Raw genomic sequence first — 19,306 nt, 5'->3', positions numbered from 1 at the left:
TTCTGAGACCTCTACTCTTGGAATGCTCTGGTTAATTGGATTTCGGTCAACTGTTAATTAGTTTTTTGTTAAAATAGACTTGTTAGAAATTTTATCACATCTGACCAAATTTGAATCTACTTTCTTGCCTTGGGAGAAAGTATCTGCTGGACACCCTGTATCCGGGACTGGTGACTCAGGACTCTGCAGTGTCTCCAGGGTGAGATTTGGAGCATCAAGGAGTTCACTGAGATTGGAGGACGGGCAGGAGGTTGAGTGGCTGGCATGTGCGCTAACCCAGGTCTCTTCTCCAAGAAGATTTCTTTCTACTCATCCCAGCTATGGCCAATGCCGCCTTGTAGTTGTGGATTACTGTTAGCTGGATTCCAGTTAATCAAAATTTTTTTGGCCAGTGTTTTTGCAACTCTTGGCTCCCTTACTCAAGGGACGAAACTTTTAAAATGACTTCAGCCAGGCTTCTCACCACTGGGACAAGTGAGATTTCCTTACACATATATATGCCTTTTAAAAAAAAAATCACCACAGATTTATATTTGGGTCCAAAATAATTTTTGCAGCCTGAGAATTCTTACTTTGGCTGTGCTTTTGAGAAGTGCTAATTCTACAATAAAGTGCTGACTTGGGCAGCCACTTGAAATGAGGACCACCATTTGTTCAAATCCGTTTCTAAGCTCATATTCCTCCTTCAGGTTTTGAAATAGTCGAGAGATCTACTTCCCAAGATATATATGAGGAACTAAAGTGTGCAAGGACAAGAAAATCTACAAGATGAATACAGATTATCTTCAGTTTCATTTACACTGCAATTGCCAAAATCACATGTCTTTGGGGCATTTAAAATGTTGCTGTCAGAATGTATGATTGAAGTTCTGAACAACTGAAACACAGACCATGTGTAATAACATTTAAATCTACATGGCCATGGTTCCTAAGCTTTGTTGCACATTAAAATCACCTGGGGAGCTTTTGAAAAGCTAGATACCCAGGCTGTACCCCAGACAGATTAAAATCTGGAGGTGGGAGCTAGACATTAGTAATTTTTAAAGCTCACTGGGTGATTCCAAAGTTCAGCAAAGTTTGTGAACCAATAGCATATGGAATTATATATGTAAGCAATTTGCAGCATATTACAAAGGATTCAGTCTATAGAATACTTTAATTCGCAGACCTCATGTGTATTCACATTTAAAATGCTTCAACATTAAAAAGGAATAATATTTAAAAATGTGAAAAAGAGACTTTCAGCAAATTAAAAATTATTTTGTAATCTGAAATATTGCCAAAATATTATAATCCACTTCTTTTTATGGGGAGAATATCAGGAACATTTATTTCCATCTTTGAAATCCTTTTTATAAGTACAGAAGCAGAAGAAAAACTGAAAGATGAAGGGAAGAAAGGATATAAACAATGGACAACAAAAATGATTATTTACTAAGAATTGCAAATGCTCATTTTCTGCGTACACCACAAAGTTCCTTTCTCTGTTCCTAGGACTTTGAGTAATTTTCAGAGACATGATGGTAGAGAGGTCAAGCTTTTAGTTTATCAAAATAAACCTGAGTGTTCCTTTTCCCAGCCCTCAATGAAAACTGAGACTTTACTCATCTCTATGAAAAAAAAAGGAGAGAAGAAGGAAGGGAGGGAGGGAGGAAGGAAAGAAAAGAGGAAAGAAAGAAAGGAAGGAAGGAAGGAAAGAAGAAAGGAAGAAAGAAAGAAAGGAAGAAAGGGAGGAAGGGAGGAAGAAGGACGGAATATGTGTCCTAGTGGTGAGCTTGCTTGTCCTTTGAACTGTTTTATGGTTGAAATGCCCCTCCTGATTGATCAGTTCTCTCTTTAACAGATTTTCATGTATTAGGAATGTAAACGACAATATAAATGGAGCCACTTTAAAATGGAGCCAGAGCTGCCATGCCCAAAGAACTGCTTTACGTGTCTTAGGCCTCAAACCTTCAGAAAGTTAAAACAGGGCAAAATAACTTTTTGAATGGGCCTAGGGCAACATTATGTCCCAAAAAACTATTTGCAAAGGTAACAAGAAAACAGTTTTATGACTACTGGACTGAATATTAAAACCATTATTTAGAATTAACATCACCATGTTACGTTATCTGCACCAATAGAGATGTCTTCCTTCTATTGATGTAATTGTTCCCTTTCCCTTTCTCATAAATACCCACTGCCTTTGTCTCCTAATTAGAACATTATTTGGGTTTCTGCCTGAATCAATGCTTCCCAAATAACTATTCTTATTGATCTCAATAAATGCTTGTTGCCTCTCACTTTGAAAGACCTTTTTATTTTTAGGTTAACAGGAACATTCGAGGATTAGGTCAGCTGAGACTCCAGCTGCCCATCTGTTAGAGAGAACAATGTATAACAAACACACACCAGACTTGGATGAATTACCCTCCCCATAACCTGCAGGCCTGTTGGGGTCATTCAATTCTTCAAACAGTCCTGTTTCTATAATCTCTTCCTGCCACTCTCTCGGGACAGCACCTATTGCAAACCTTTGGAAGAACTTCTTATCGTTATCATCAACTTCGACTCCCCGAACCTCATAGAAATCTTCAATTTCATCAATGTCTTTGGCGTAAACCACTGAAGGGTCTGGCACATATGGGGGTTCAAATAGGCCAGCTTCCAGGCGAGGAAAGTGGATGGTTTTTAAGAAAGGATGTTTTCTGGGATCATAAGATTTTTCTCTGTGAAGAAAGGAGGTGGCCAGCAGGACACACAGTCACAAACTAAAATAGGAAATGTTGGGGGTCCGGCTCCGTGGCTCAGGCGGTTGGAGCTCCGTGCTCTTAATGCCAAAGGCTGCCGGTTCGATTCCCACATGGGCCAGTGGGCTCTCAATCACAAGGTTGCCTGTTCGACTCCTTGACTCCCGCAAGGGATGGTGGGCTCCGCCCCCTGCAACTAAGATTGAACATGGCACCTTGAGCTGAGCTACCACTGAGCTCCCGGATGGCTGAGTCAGTTGGAGCGCGTCTGGTGCCCTCCACAACTAAGATTGAAAGGACAACAACTTGAAGCTGAACGGCACCCTCCACAACTAAGATTGAAAGGACAACAACTTGACTTGGAAAAAGTCCTGGAAGCACACACTATTCCCCAATAAAGTCCTATTCCCCTTCCCCAATAAAATATTTAAAAAAAAAAAAATAGGAAATGTTCTAACGATACAAAGAGTGTAGTATTCTTTTCTTATAACACAATTCATTTTAATTACAAAGACAATACAACAACATAAAGAATAATTTAGAAAAATAATAACTTTAAAAATCACCCACAAGGGGCCCGCCCAGTGGCTCAGGCGGTTGGAGCTCCATGCTCCTAACTCCGAAGGCTGCCAGTTCGATTCCCACATGGGCCAGTGCGCTCTCAGCCACAAGGTTGCCAGTTCAATTCCTGGAGTCCCGCAAGGGATGGTGGGCTGCGCCCCCTGCAACTAGCAACGGCAACTGGACCTGGAGCTGAGCTGCGCCCTCCACAACTAAGATTGAAAGGACAACTTGACTTGGAAAAAAGTCCTGGAAGTACACACTGTTCCCCAATAAAGTCCTGTTCCCTTTCCCCAATAAAATCTTTAAAAAAAAAAAAATCACCCACAATTCCACCATACGTAGACAGCATTTTCATTGTTTGCAGACAGCTTTCACATGTTGATGTGATTTTTAAAGAGTCAAGCAGTTGACATGACTTTTATTCTTGGTGTTTCATGGAAACACCAGCACAATTCAGTGGGGCCAGATGTGCTTGCCTGCAACTTCCACTCATTGCCTCTTGCTCTGACTTTCACGGACAAATAGAACAAGTTAAGCATGTCTCTTCCCACATGACCATCACTCACAGTTTAAAAGACCATGGTCATAGCTCTTCACTCTTCATATGACGTGATTTCTAGGAGCCCACTTCTCCCAAATGCCACAATAATTTTTTTAAAGATATTCTTTTAAATCCATTAGTAATTTTTAGTAGCATGAATGAGCATACAGTTAGTGTTCAAGACTATGGTTATTTGTTATCAACTCTTCCTTCCTTATCCTAGAAATTATTCTAGGAATTTGTCTTAGAATAAGGAAAAAAAATGTATGTTGCCAACTGTGTACTCTTTGTACTAATTACCTGTTGCTGTGTAACAAATTGTCTCAATATTTAGTAGCTTAAAACAATAAATGTTAATTATCTCACAGTTTCTGTGGGTCAAGAATCTAGACAGTGCTTTACTGGGTGCCATTAGCTGAAAGTCTCTGTGACATTAAGTAAAGCTGTTGATTAGGGTTCAGGGCTGCCTTATAACATTGTCTCTGTGTTTTCCCAGGACAAATGGTCAGGGGCTGGTGAGAGGGAGGGAGGGAGGGAGGGGGAGAGAGAGAGAGAGAGAGAGAGAGAGAGAGAGAGAGAGAGAGAGAAGAAGAAGAAGAAGAAGAAGAAGAAGAAGAAGAAGAAGAAGAAGAAGGAGGAGGAGGAGGAGGAGGAGGAGGAGGAGGAAGTAGAAGAAGAAGAAGAAAGAGGAGGAGGAGGAGGAAGGGGCGGAGGAGGAGGAGGAGGACCAGAAGGAGAAGGGAGTCCAAGACAGAAGACACAGTCTTTTTATTGCCTAATCTTGGAAATGACATCTCATCACTTCTGTCATATTCTATTTATTAGAAACAAGTCAGTAAGTTCAGTCCACCCTAAAGGGAAGGGATTACACAAAGGTGTGGATGCCAGGAGGTGGGAATCTTTGGGGAGCCTATTAGGGGTGGCCTACCACATTAAGTCCACATTTTAAAGAAGTAGAAAGGGGGCTGTTTTGTGGCATCAGATTAAAATGATTTTTTTTCCTTTTTTTTTTTTTTATGTGACTAAATATGCTGGTCTGACTGAGAAATGTCTTCCTTTTGGAAGAAGTCAATTTCTGTCATAAATCAACTTTAATAAAAATCAATCACATTCATGGTCTTTCCTTTTACATTTTCCATTCCAGTTATCAAAAAAGCTTTTAGGAAAAGGATTGAGGACTTTCCCCATACATCCCCTTCAGAGACTCCTCACCATGTCACATGACTACTGCAGCATACTCTGTCCAGTAAGATGACTGGAATCTAAACATAATAATGACATTACTAACAACAATATTGAGAATAATTAACATTTATTTTTAGCCTACTCTCAGTGAATACATTAAGCTCTTCACTTCATCATCACATTTTACCATCACAATAACGCTGTCTGTTTTTTAATTGTATTTTGAAACTTCTATTAACCTCTTTACCTGCTTCTGCATTCAGAGAAAGCAAAAAAAAGAAAAAAATAGGTGAATTTTTCAAAGGCAAAAGTGTAATCAAATCTTATTATGAATAAGAGAAACTCAGTTGGAGGCATCTGACATCGAGACATTCTCTGGATTGTTGTTCTGTGATTCCAGCCTACCCACCTCCAGAAAGGCCATTCAGGACTCCTTGGACTTTTTCCACTAAGACCTAAATGAAAAGACAGATATGGAAAGCTGCATCCTGAGATACCTACAAGGTATCTCTTTTCTTTCAAAAGCCACCAAGTCTCCATCGATTGAAAGAAAGGAAAACGCAGGCTTGCTATCTGTTAGAACCTACTGACCAATGTCTATGTGGTTTACATCCTTAGAGTAAGACCCTTGAGGGAGGGTTACTGAGATAAACTGAAGCTTCAAGGATATATTTAAGAAAAACGTTAGGTTTATTGAGGTATCATTTACACAGCAACATTCACCATTTTAAGGTATCAGATAGATTTGGAGGGTGGGTATCAGATTGTAAATGTGGCAGAACAAGAATAGAGCTAGAATTGCATTCACGTAGATCAGGAATGAACCCCAGGCCTGTGTGTCTCAAAGAGAACAAAGGAGTTGGAATGAGACGGGTGTCATAAGGAAGGAATTGGTAGCACCTTGATGACCGCTGGCATGTATACACTGTTCTAGAGGTCTAGAGGGCACTTGAAACTCACTCTGAGCAGCTTTAACTTGCATAAACGGAGGACGCCCAGGGGCTCAGTAGCTTCAGGAAACTAGCCAAACCAGTCTTCATCTCAGGATGAACAGTTCTCAAGTAACACCTCCAGCAACCAGGTCCAGATAGCCTGGGCTTGGCCATCAGGGATGGTTGGCTGCAGCCCTTCTGCAACTAGTGGCGGAAGACAAGGAAACAATGAACCACTTTGAGGTTTTCTTTATGTTCCTCAACACCTCCAACTAGATGGCCCTGGAAGGCAAGGCCCATGCCTTATGCTTGCGAAGGAGAGACTATTCCATGACGTGCCCACTGCCTGACTGCTGCTGGTCCTGCAGCTAGGTTCTGGCCAGAACAGACTGCTTCTGCAAGTCCCCTCAGAGACTATCTGACCCACCCTCCCTTAGGTCTCAGACGTGCTGATTCCTGGAACGGGCTGTTGCCTAGCCCCAGGCAAACGTGTAAAGCATTTACCCTTTATAGGGGTCGGTCATATCCCAGTACCCTTGTCCATCCTACCCTGCCGTCTACAACTCCTTATCACCTGCCACGTGGTAGGGAAGATATCCACGTTGTCTTGCTGTTCCCTAAAACATGCCTCATATGTGTAAGTTCCCTGAATAAATTCTTGATATAATGATGGGATTATAGGCCAATCTCAGCACCGGGAAATTTTGCAAAACAATGCCCTTTTCTAATTAATATCCGTAGTTGCTGATGCTAACAACGAAAAACTAGGCTTTCCAATCTCTGTTCCTTTAACTCTGTGTCCAGGCCATCACAAAACTGATCACTTCCATCTTTTACACTAGTGACTCTCACCTCAGTTCAATAATTAGATGAAGATGATTTTACTTTTGAATCTTGCCCTGGCAGCTTAGTGCAGGGCCTTTTGGCTCATCATCATACAGAGCACTTTGAACAAAGAGGAGAGGCTACTGATGGAGGCAGTATCTTTTGTAATAGCCAAACCCGCAGCTGCATAAAGACTTCCGCTAGTTGGAGTGGAATATATTTCTGAGGATTAACAAGAGCTCTTGTGTTATTGAAACCCACACAGAGATTACAATGGATTTTCTTTTACCAGTCAATGAAGACAAGATAACACCTGCCCACAATGTGGGGTTCGGTCTGCCTAAAACAGTGGTTATTAGCCTGAAATTGTGTATTGGAAAAGCACTTCAACCTGAGATGTGCATGGGTATTTGCTCTTATTCTGCTGCATTCACTGATCAGAATAAAACTTGCAAACTACTTAAGTAGTCTTCACCTTTTATGGTATTGGAAAACACCTAGTTGATCCTATCTGGAGTTCCTATGAAATGCTCAGGAAAGTTTTGGTTTCTCTGCAAAACTAATTCACAGACCCATAAAGAGACCCTCTTTAGTGATATCTAAAAGAGAAGGGTTTTTAATTTATTTCAAACACTTTTAAACGCAACAGGGAGGGGGTACTTGACCTCTCCACTGTGTAACACACTGTCTAGGCATTTGCCTCCCTTTTGGAGGACACCCACTAAATTAATCAAACGTTATCTTATTTAAATAATTTTTTTTAATACAAAGAGTTTAAATGAAAATGTTGGAAGGCTTTCTTTTTCACTGAACAGATGGTTTTTATATGCTGTTTATCTAATGTTGTAAACAGTTTTATTCCCGTCACAACAACAGATGCTTTATAAAAAGGTTTTGTTTGATGGAGCAGCTGAAGGCAATGATCTAATGCTTTAAGGTGAATTTTCCTCAAGAAGTTTGTCAGTATTTCATTTTATAGAGCCAGTGTGCTTATAAAGTATTGAGATAGATTTTCAAACACACCAAGTGGGTGGCGTTCCCTTCAGGGAAATCATGTAAAGAGACTTCACTTCCTGCAATGCCTTAGCCACTTCCGGCACTTGAGAGAGCAAGGACGGTGGAGATGGTTAGTGGTCAGCCTCTCTGGTTGTCCTCTCCTTCCTGGGCACACAGAAGACCACACTAGCCAACCTCCTCACCTATAGGCAGGGCCTGAGGACTGTTCGGGCCAACAGAAATGTGTATGAAGTGATGGGCGAAGTGGGCCACTTCCTTGCTGAGGCAGTGCAAAGCTTCCTGGGTTGTCTTCTTGTTGCCACAGCAACTGGAAGCCAGCCATTCTGGAGCTGTAAGATGGGAGCAGCCTGGATCTCTGAGTTACTGTTCAGAAGGGAGGTACCCTGGAGAGCCACCCCTAGTGGGCTTTGTGTGAATGAGAAATAATCCTTTAGGTTTCAGCTGCTGAGACTCTGGGATTTGCTTGTTTTAACAGGGTCTATTCCGACTGTACTAATACGACAATGTTGGCATCTACAATGGAAATTAGTTTCACGTTTTACGTCACATGAGTATAAGGGTTCCATCTAATTCCAAAATACTCACTTGTTAGTTTGGTTATCTGCCATGCTTCAAAAGTCATTACAAATGAATTTTGTTTCACTATTTAAAAATATCAGGTCAAAAATGAAAAAGTTGCCTGCATATTCAAACATTTTGACCTAAGGCTGCCTTGTTGTAGAGCTTCCATTGGCAACTGCTTAGAAGATTTAGAGTAACCTGGCTGTCTAGGTTCTGGTGTAATATTACTTTGTGATTGTAGCTGTCATATTTCTATGTTTTTAGATTTTGAAAATTCAATCCAAATAATTTAAGACATTCAAGCTCATAGTTTAATCAAAATATTATCTGATATCTCCCTTAGAACAAATTAATAATACAGGTATCCCCCGTTTTTCAAAGTTTGCATTACACGACTTTGCATTTACAAAAGACCTACATTAGTACCAGTTTTTGCTAACCAAAAGAAATCAAAAGAGGATTTTCGCTTTTATGAAAAAAAGGCAAAAAGCCAAAATAACATTCAGTGTTTGTTTTGCAGGGAGCCCTTAGAGAGGCAGCACGCACCCCAGGCAGTGAGAGTGGACCTGTCAATCTCCTTCCCCAGGAACTACGCTCAGCATCTCAGCATCAGACCGCCAGAGCTTTGAACAGTGTCTGTGAGCATCTGTACTTTATCTTGTACGTCCATTAGCAGCATGTGTCTTATCCGAAAAGCCTAAGCGAGCTCATAATGTTGTTACGCTTAGCATAAAACTGGGCGTACTATATCAAACTTAAAAGCTTCTGCACAGCAAAAGAAACCATCAACAAAATAAAGAGGCAACCACCTGAATGAGAGAAGATTTTTGCAAACAGTGTCTCCGATAAGAGACTAATATCCAAAATATACAAGGAACTCATGCAACTCAACAACAAAAAAACAAACAACCCAATCGAAAAATGGGCAGAGGACCTGAAGAGACATTTCTCCAAAGAGGACAAACAAATGCAAATAGACATGAAAAAATGCTCAACATCACTAATCATCAGAGAAATACAAATAAAAACCACAATGAGATATCACCTCACCCCAGTTAGAATGGCCATCATCAACAAGACAAATAATAACAAGTGTTGGAGAGGCTGTGGAGAAAAAGGAACCCTCATACACTGCTGGTGGGAATGCAGACTGGTGCAGCCACTATGGAAGGCAGTGTGGAGGTCCCTCAAAAAATTACGAGTAGAATTACCAAATGATCCAGCAATTCTTCTCCTGGGTATCTACCCCAAAAAATATGAAAACATTTATACATAAAGACATAATAAAGACATTTATACATAAAGACATAATTTATACATAAAGCACAAGTGTGCTCCAATGTTCATTGCAGCTTTATTTACGGTGGCCAAGACATGGAAACAACAAAAAGGTCCTTCGATAGATGAATGGATAAAGAAGTTGCAGTATATGTACACAACGGAATACTATTCGGCGGGAAGAAAAGATGAAATAGGACCATTTGTGACAACATGGATGGATCTTGAGATTATACTGCTAAGCGAAATAAGTCAGACAGAAAAAGCAGAGAACCATGTGATTTCACTGATATGTGATATATAAACCAGAAACAACAAAAGAACAAGACAAACAAATGAGAAACAAAAACTCATAGACACAGACAATAGTTTAGTGGTTCTCAGAGGGTAAGGGGGGAGGGGGGTGGGAGATGAGGGTAAAGGGGATCAAATATATGGTGATGGAAGGAGAACTGACTCTGGGTGGTGAACACACAATGTGATTTATAGATGATGTAATACAGAATTGTACACCTGAAATCTATGTAACTTTACTAACAATTGTCACCCCAATAAACTTTAATTGAAAAAAAAGAAACTAATATAATATTGTATATCACCTGTAATTGATAAATAAATTCTTTAAAAGCCAAAAAACAAACAAACAAAAAACAAAAAACTGGACATAACTAAGCATATTTGGTATGATTTGGTAGGTTATTTTTTGGGTTTGGAGATGCTCAAAAATTCTTCCATATAAATTAATGGTATTTGCTTTTTTGCTTTACTCCATTTCAGCTCTACTTTTGGCTAGCAGGGGAAACCAATAATTGCTATCTCTTATTAAATGATTCCCAACATACATGATACCTAACTTTATATACAAGGGGTACCAAAAAAATGTAAACACGACTTGTATTCATCTTTTGGTATTGGTATATACTGAGTATTACAATTTTAATAGTTTTTTTCCTTTCTTAAAATGTGTATACATTTTTTGGGCACCCTCTGTATATTATAGCTAAACTTCAAAACACCCCATTGTATTAGTCAGCGTTCTCCAGAGAAACAGAACCAACAGGATATTGAAAAGGTCCAGAATGCACCACAATGTCATAACAATTATTTTGAGCTGAAGGCATTTGAGAGTCAACAGATGCATACCTCCATAAAAGGAGAGCTTCCTGAAAGAGCTCAATTCATAAATCCTGTCCTCGGGGTGTTTTGGAACCTGGGGAAACTGACTCTTGTCACCAGTGACAAAAGTCAGCACTACACCTAAATAGACATTGTGGCAAAACTATCACATCTCCCATCAATTCTCCTAAGGTTCCACTTAGCTTTCCTACAAGTCCTTTGTTCTCCCATAGTGCCCTTCCTTCCACCATGACTAAGAAGTCATTTGTTTGCCAGTAAGTGCTCTTCTCCCCCCACCAACCCCGCCTTCCCCCATTAAGATGGTATATAAGCCTCCCATTCTAACCACTTCCTAGTGACAATTTCTGTGAATTCCTGTGTATGTAAATAAATGAAAATCTGTCAGTTTAATTTGCAGGCCTCCATTTTTGAACCTAAAGGAAAAACATTTTTTCCTCTGTGACAGTAGTGGGTATATATATATATGAGAGAAAAAGAGGTTTATTTTAAGGAATTGACTCACAGTATTGTGGAGGCTTGGCAAGGGCAAATTCTGCAAGGTAGGCTGAAGACCCAGGGAAGAGTTGCAACTGAAGTCTAAAGAAGGTTTGCTGGAAGAATTCCCTCTTCTCCCAGGGATGTCAGTCTTTCTCTATTAAGGCCTTCAACGGATTGGATGAGGCCCCTCCACATAATGAAGAATAATCTGCTTTCCTCAAAGCCTACTGATTTATATGTTAATCTCATCTAAAAAAAAAATACCTGCACAGAAACATCTAGAAAAATGTTTGATCAAATATCTGAGCACTGTGGCCTAGTCAAGTTGATAGTACGAGGATATTGAGTCAGAGAAAGTCATTCAATTGCTGGAGATAAAATGACCAGGACATAGCAGAGCTATAGCAGAGCTGGGATGTGAGTCAATATCTGTGACTAACCCCTCGCTTTCTCTCCTTACACAACGGTCACCCACTGCCAAGGGTCTTTTCACAAGTCAGTTGTTACTGATTTTTTTTCTTCTAAAATATCTTGATCTTACTATGCCATTGTAAGTAATAAAACTTGACTTTCCTCAAAACTAATTTCGATTATATAAGTACTTAATATAACCAGCAACATCACATGTATTCACTACATATCTGTTGACTGACTGATGATATTTTACAGAGACGTTTAATAGGGGCAGAATTTTCCAGAGCTATGGCTATCAGTACTGATGTTTTTTATTTTAAGGTTTAATTTTATTCATTTTCAAATAGATAATTTATTCACATGGTTCAAAATTCAAAAGATAATAGAGTAATATAGTGAAAACCCTCATTTGCATCCATGTCACCTGCTCCAAATTTTCCTTTATTAGAGCAGCCGATCCTATACCTTCCTTATATACTTTGCTCAAGATATTCTATGCAATGATTTGAATTATATATTCTTGTTCTTCTTTTATATGGATGGACTTTTGTACCTCACTTTTTCGCTTTGAAATATATCTTGGAGGTAGTTCTGTATCAAGCGCTCATAGTGTTTAAAAGTATCAGAAATACTTAACCATGTAATATGTGAATAATAATAGAAAATAATAATAATACTTAATCCCAAGGCTTTGTCACTAATCCAAAATATTCTCCAAATCTCCATGGACAATACTGATATCTCTAATCATCTCTGTTATCTAGTGGTTTACCTGCCTCCTAAGCGTTGCTCTGGTTTCTTAGCCAAGAAGAATCTGCAAACATCTTTTGCTCCCTCTGTGAAGTTATCATGGTGGAATCTGACCTCTTCCTTCAGGCTTCTTTGCTTTAAATCCTCTTATACTGACTTTTTCCTTGTACTCTTTGAATGGTGTTCTTCCAGCAACAATTTCATAAATACTGCATCCCATTGCAAACCAGTCCACAGGGTAGGAATAACTCACTTTATCCATTAGGACATCAGGAGCCATATAACCATTGGTTCCAGCCTGTAACACTCAAACAAAACAAAACAAAACAAAACACAAAACAAAACAAAAACACTAATGTGAATTTAACAGACCTTGCTGATTGTCTATCCAATACCCATTTTCCTTTCTTTCTTTCTTAAGGGAATTTATTCGGAGTGGCAGTGTGTCTAACCTATTTCATTCCCTGCTTTCCCAGCAACCTCTGGTGCAGTTGGGACAGGCCATGTGATCCTTTCTGGCCAATGAGACATAAAAAGGATTTGGCTGCAGTGCATTATAAAAAGGGACAGATGTGGCCACTCTTGAAATGAGAAAATTACCTAGCCTCTCTTAGTCTCATTACCTCATCTTTAAGATGAAAAGTTCAAGTGGATATCTCTAAGATTTCCTAAGCTCTGCCTCTGTTTCTTAACCACAGATAATAGAAAATTAGATGCATGATTTTTTTTAAGATTTGGCACTTTATTACTAATGAATGTTTACATAATATTATGTAGTCTATAAGAATTCTTACTTTATTTGCTATGGAGACATAGTGATTAATGTCACACATCTCTGCCTGTCTGTCTCTGTATTGAAAAATTAAGTCATTTTCATCTAGAAAAATCTTACACATGAAACTTGATTTAACATGCATGACCATATATTGTAAGCACACTTCTATTGACAATATATACCAAATAATCACTGGGTTAAAATAATAATAATAATCATATATATATATATATATATATATATATATATATATATATATCATAAAATTTACCATCCTAATAATTTTTAAATGTATAGTTCAAGAGTATTAAGTACATTGACACCACTGTGCAATGACTCTCCAGAACCCTTTTCATCTTGCAAAACAAACTCTAATACCCATTAAACAACAATTCCCCAGCAACTGCCATGCTACTTTCTGTCTCTGTGAATCTGAACACTCTAGGTACAGTGTCTTTTTTGTGACTGTGTATGATTTTAATACATTAATCCATTCAACACATATTGAATGAATATCTACAATATATCTTCTAATGATAAAGTATATATTTACATTATAATATGTTTGCACAAAAACTAAGTTGCTTTTGGTTAAAGTAAAATGTATAACCTCTGCAGCAATTAAAATTGCAAACAAAGAGCACCCTAAAATGGCAATAAACCTGTACTAGAATGACAATGATAATAGAAATTATTGGTAGAGTTGTGAGAAAAAAAATGTGCTCTGTAAGTTGACCGAGACTTTTGAGAGAGCAGTAAGACACACAGCAATAGAAAATCAGATGGATCAACTACTGTCTTTCAACCAGGTTTACTTCGGAATATGTACCTCAAAGAAAGGACTCAGAAGAAAGAAAAAGGAATCTATTTTGAGAGGTTCATAGCTCCATTATTCATAGTGGTCACAAACTGGAAATACCCAAATGCACATCAAGAAAGACATTTGATCAGTCTAGTGTTGTACCACGAAATTTATATACATACTGAGTTTTACACATTGATGACTAATGTGCACTTCAGTACATGAAAAAGGTTGGAAAGTGTTTTAGCTATTCATTAGGTGACTTTTTTCTAATTGTGTAAGTATATGTTTTTATGTGCACAGTGAATGTAATGCCTCAGGAATATTAAATTTCATAGATAATTTTTACATGGACAACAACAAGAAAAATGTTAAATGACTCAAGTACTAATGAGGAGTGATTGGCTTGTGCAAGAAAATTCTGGAAGTGACAGGGGCCTGACAGGCTGGGCATGAGTCAACATGGCATTGTTGCTTTCACAGAAGCAGTGTATGTAATATATAATTTGGGTGACCACATAGTCCGGTTTGCCTGGGACAGTCTAGTTTACAGCTGTCGTCCTGGTGTCTTGTCTAGTTTTGCATTTGCCCAGACAAAGGATATTGTAGGTTCCTCTGAGGCCCAGGATGTACTTACTTATCTTTGCATCTAAACCAGGTACTTACTGCAGGGCCTTACTTGGTGCATCCTAACAACCCGTTTGTTAAATAAACAACAGTAACGGTGGTAACTAGATATTTTCCATTCACTGTCCAAAAAATATTTGAGCCATGTTCTGCAGTGAGTTCTACGGATATCAGGACATATAAGGCCTGACTACTGCCCTTAAAGGCTTACAGGCTGGTGGAGACAGAGAGATCAAAAGGTTAATTCAATAAAGCAGGGTAAATGCTGTAATGGGATTGTAAAACAAGCACAATGAAGCCAGAGGGGTGTGTATGTGTGTGTGTGTGTGTGTGTGTGTGTGTGTGAGAGAGAGAGAGAGAGAGAGAGACAGAGAGACAGAGAGACAGAGAGACAGAGAGAGAGACAGAGAAGAGTGACACCTGAGCTGAATCACGAGGGAGAATATGTCACACAGAGTAGGCTATCCGGGTAATGCACATGTGCAAGAAATGGAGTCAGGAAAAATGTGAGGTGTTCAGGGAACTTTAAGGAATTCAGCATTTCTGGACTAGGAGATCTGTGGGATCCAATGGTGGGAGGAGAGACTGGAGGGGAGATGTATACGAGACTGAGAATGCTATAAGCCAAGGTAGCAAAAGTCTCCCTTTTCCCTTGTATCCCTCTACTAGGGGGATACGTATTTTCGTGCTTCCCCGAAAATACGACCTAGCCAGACCATCAACTCTAATGCGTCTTGTGGAGCAAAAGTTAATATAAGACCTGGTCTTATTTTATAATATAATATAATATAATATAATATAATATAATATAATATAATATAATATAATATAATATAATACTGATCTTATATTAATTTTTGCTCCAAAAGACGCATTAGAGTTGATGGTCTGGCTAGGTCTTATTTTCAGGGAAACATGGTATAGAGGCCAGGAGGCTAAGTACTTCACCTCCCAGCTTTCTTTGCACCTAGGGTGGTCATGTGATATGAGCTTAATTTGAGAGGTGTGCCAGGTGAAGGTGCTGAGGGTTGGGAAAAAGGGAAGTAAGCTTACATGGAAATACATGAAAGATATGATGGATTAATGGATCAACAGAGGGATGGACAAATGGATAGGCTTGTGATGAAGCAAATCTAATAAAATGTTAATGATATACAATGTTCAACCATAAAAAGGAATGAGGTACTGATACATGCTGAACCCAACATGGATGAACTCTGAAAACATTATGCTAAGTGAAAATAGCCAGTGGGGGTAGCTGGTTAGCTCAGTTGGTTAGAGCAGCGGTGCTCTTAACAACAAGGTTGCCGGTTCAGTCCCTGCATGGGCCACTGTGAGCTGCGCCCTCCACAAATAGATTGAACAACTACTTGACTTGGAGCTCATGGGTACTGGAAAAACATTCTTAAAATAAATAAAATTAAAAAAAAAAAGTAAAGGGTCATTGGAGATTCCACATTAAAAACAAAACAAAACAGCCCATCACAAAAGACCACTACTGTATGATTCCACTTATATGCAATGTCCAAAATTGGCAATTCCATAGAGTCAGAAAGTAGATTAGTGGTTGCTTAGGGTTGAGAGAGGGGGAATGGGAATGACTGCTAAGGGTAGAGGATTTCTTTTTGGGGTGAAAATATTCTAAAATTGTGGTAATGTTTGCATATCTCTGTGAAAATACTAAATAAAAACCATGGAACTGTACACTTTAAATGGATCAGTTTTCTGGTATTTGAATTATATCTCAATAAAGCTGCTTAAAATGTTAATGGTAAACTCTAGGTAATGGTTTTACAGGTAATGAAATTCTTTCAGCTTTCCTGTATGTTTTTGAAAGTCTTCATAACAGAACATGGAAGGGAAAAGAGAGTAAGGGAAGGGGGGTGTCAGGCCAGGCATTACCAAACTGGCTGCTGGTTCACTGGGCACAAGGGACTCTTCTGGAAGGGTCACATGGAGCAACCATAGCAGAGAGCAGAGGAAGGGGTCTCCATCTTACTCCCTCCCATCTCCCATTTCCATTAGTCCATAAGGATTACCATATATGTCACCATAGTATCTCCGTATATGTCACCCAGACCCTTAGTAGCTCCCTGGAAACCCTGCCCCACATTCCATGCTATGCTATTTCATCCAATTAAAAAAGTGGAGGAGCAACTCAGCCTAGAAGTTGTACCCACAGGGGCTGTCTGACAGAAAAGGAGGCAGCAGAAGGATTGTAAGAAGGTGTGTGAGTTTGTGGCCCAGTACTCTAACTTTATGGAATTTCTCAACAATATACTTTGGTGTGGGGCTTTTTAAAAAAAATCCATGCTGCTGGATACTGGCTGGACTTTCAATCCAGAAATTAATAGCTGTCAGTGTTGGAAATTATTCTGATATTATTATTTTTTTGGTCATTTTCTCCCTTCCATTTTCTTTTCTTTCTATTTTTTTTTGGAAATCCTGAACTTTTTCTTTATGTTTCTGATCTTTTGCTCCTATTTTCCATCTCTTTGTCTTTTTTTTTTCCTGGGAGACTTCTATTTTTTTCTTCCAACTCCTCTATTATTTTTTTTAAAGTGTTTTATTATTGGAAATTTCAAACATATGCAAAAGAAGTACGCTCTATACCCAGTGTACTCTACAACCAGCTCCAACAATTATCAAAACATGACCAATCTTGTTTTATCTGTGCTGTTACCCACTCTCACTGTACCAGACTATCCTAGACCTTGTATTATTTGGAGGTATTTCACTATGAACCTCTAAAAGATAAGGTCACTTAAAAAAATTCCCCAAACCAAGCACTACAATACCATTATCTCACTTTAAAAATAACAATAATTCTTTAATATTATAAAATTTCTGGACATGTTTACACTTTCTCAATTGTCCTATAAACTTGTCCTCTAAACAATTTGTTTAAATTTGGATTTAAATAAGGTTCATACAATGCGATTGATTGATTGATTGATTGATATGTCTCTTAAATCTCTGTGAATATATGAGTTCCTCTTCTGTTTGTTATGACCCCCTGCTGCCCCCTCACCCCCTGCAAGTTTTTGTTGGAAAAAAACTGCCTAAACTCTAGAGTTTGCTGCAGTTAGATTTTGCGGACTGAATCTGACTGCACCTCTGTGGTGTCGTTTAACATGTTCCTCTGTTCTTTATATTTCCCATAACTTGATAGCTAGATCTAGAAACTTAATCTTTCTATTGAACTTTTTATTTCTATAAATATGTTTTTATTAAGATATAATTAACATAGAATAATGTGCACAGATCTTAGATATTCAGTTAAATGAATTTGATAATTGAATAACACCACATAAATGCCACCCAAACAAGATAGAGAACATTTCCATCCAAGAAAGTTCTCTTGTGCCCCTTCCTAGTCCATTCTCCTCCCCACTTCCCATGCAACTACTTTCTGATTTCTGTCAACATAGATTAGTTTTGTCTGTTCTTGGATGTCATAAAAGTGAACTTGTATGGTAGATACTTGTCTGTGTCTGTGTCATGCGGGGTGGCCTGCGGGGTCTCTGCTCCCGCTCCCCACATAAGAACGCAGGATATGGTGAGGCCAAAGAGGAACACCCACGGAGCCATAGGTAGGGAAGTCATACCACTATTGTCTCACTGGAGGCTGGGTTTACATGACGTGCGACCTGCTGTCCGCTTTGCTGCCAACCGACCGACTCTCCTCTTCTCTCCTCGACTTCCCTCCGTAGCCGTGGCAGTTATATTAGTGGCCAATGGCTCAATGGTTACAGCTGACGGCCAACCAGCCACAGCTGACGGCTATCTACTACCCGAGCCAGCAATTTTCCACATGAGGCCGAGAGCCTGGAAACTGCTTTCTGGGTCTCTGTCCCCACAGTCTGACTTCTTTTTTTTAAATAATATTTTAAAAATTTATCCATGTTGTTCTACAAACATATTTATGTGCTTCTCCCCCACCCCAATACACTTGTCGTTTTTCTCTGACTGTTCCTGGTTTTATAGCATCCATTCTTGTTTCATGGGTGCAATGTCTTCTCTTAAATCTCAAAGGATATTAATTGTAAGTTTACAAGAAAGTTTTCTTCTACTCCCTACATTGTTCATGTTTCCTACAAGTTTGTTTCTTCTGTTTGTTTCAGCAGTGTCTGTCATTTTGGAGAGCTTTTTCTTTTAAAGAAATTTTGAGGGTCAGAAGCTTTTATTTAAAAAAAATTTTTTTTGGGGGGGGAATGTTGGGAAACGGTGTGTTTCTCGAGGGCCCATCAGCTCCAAGTCATTGTCCTTCAATCTAGTTGTGGAGGGCGCAGCTCAGCTCCAAGTACAGTCGCTGGTTTCAATCTTTAGTTGCTGGGGGCGCAGCCCACCATCCCATGCAGGAATTGAACCAGCAACCCTGCTGCTGAGAGCTTGTGATCTAACCATCCAGCCACCCCTGGAGAGCTTTTTGAAATGACAAATGGTCTTTGACTATTTGTGCAACACTAAAAAACTAACACGAAGTTTGTCAACAGATGGGCTTCACTGGAAGGGTGATCCTCTAAGTCATTTCAATGGGGAACTCACCTGTGAGTATCCACAGACTTTTTCTGTTAGGCTGCTCAATTTCCCTATAAAGATCCTCCAATACCTCACTCCCTTGGCCAGGAGTGAGCCATGGCCTCGGTGAAGCTGCCCTCCTCTTCTCCCCTCGCACTACAGCCCTGGTAG

The 19,306-nt window shown here is 39.2% G+C and overlaps 1 protein-coding gene across 1 annotated transcript in view; it reads right to left on the bottom strand.

The window, feature by feature from the left end:
• Positions 1–2,308: 2,308 nt before the first annotated feature.
• Positions 2,309–19,306, bottom strand: part of GRK7 (G protein-coupled receptor kinase 7) — a 29,836-nt gene continuing 12,838 nt past the window's right edge. Inside the window, 3 exon segments of the mRNA XM_033131773.1 lie at positions 2,309–2,708; positions 12,433–12,557; positions 12,559–12,708. Of these exon segments, the coding sequence (XP_032987664.1) occupies positions 2,309–2,708; positions 12,433–12,557; positions 12,559–12,708 (675 nt within the window).

This window comes from Rhinolophus ferrumequinum, chromosome 17 (genome assembly GCF_004115265.2).
Source record: "Rhinolophus ferrumequinum isolate MPI-CBG mRhiFer1 chromosome 17, mRhiFer1_v1.p, whole genome shotgun sequence".
Classification (NCBI taxonomy): Eukaryota; Metazoa; Chordata; class Mammalia; order Chiroptera; family Rhinolophidae; genus Rhinolophus; species Rhinolophus ferrumequinum.
Note: the sequence above shows the minus strand (reverse complement) of the source record. Positions and strands in the feature narration are given on the sequence as shown.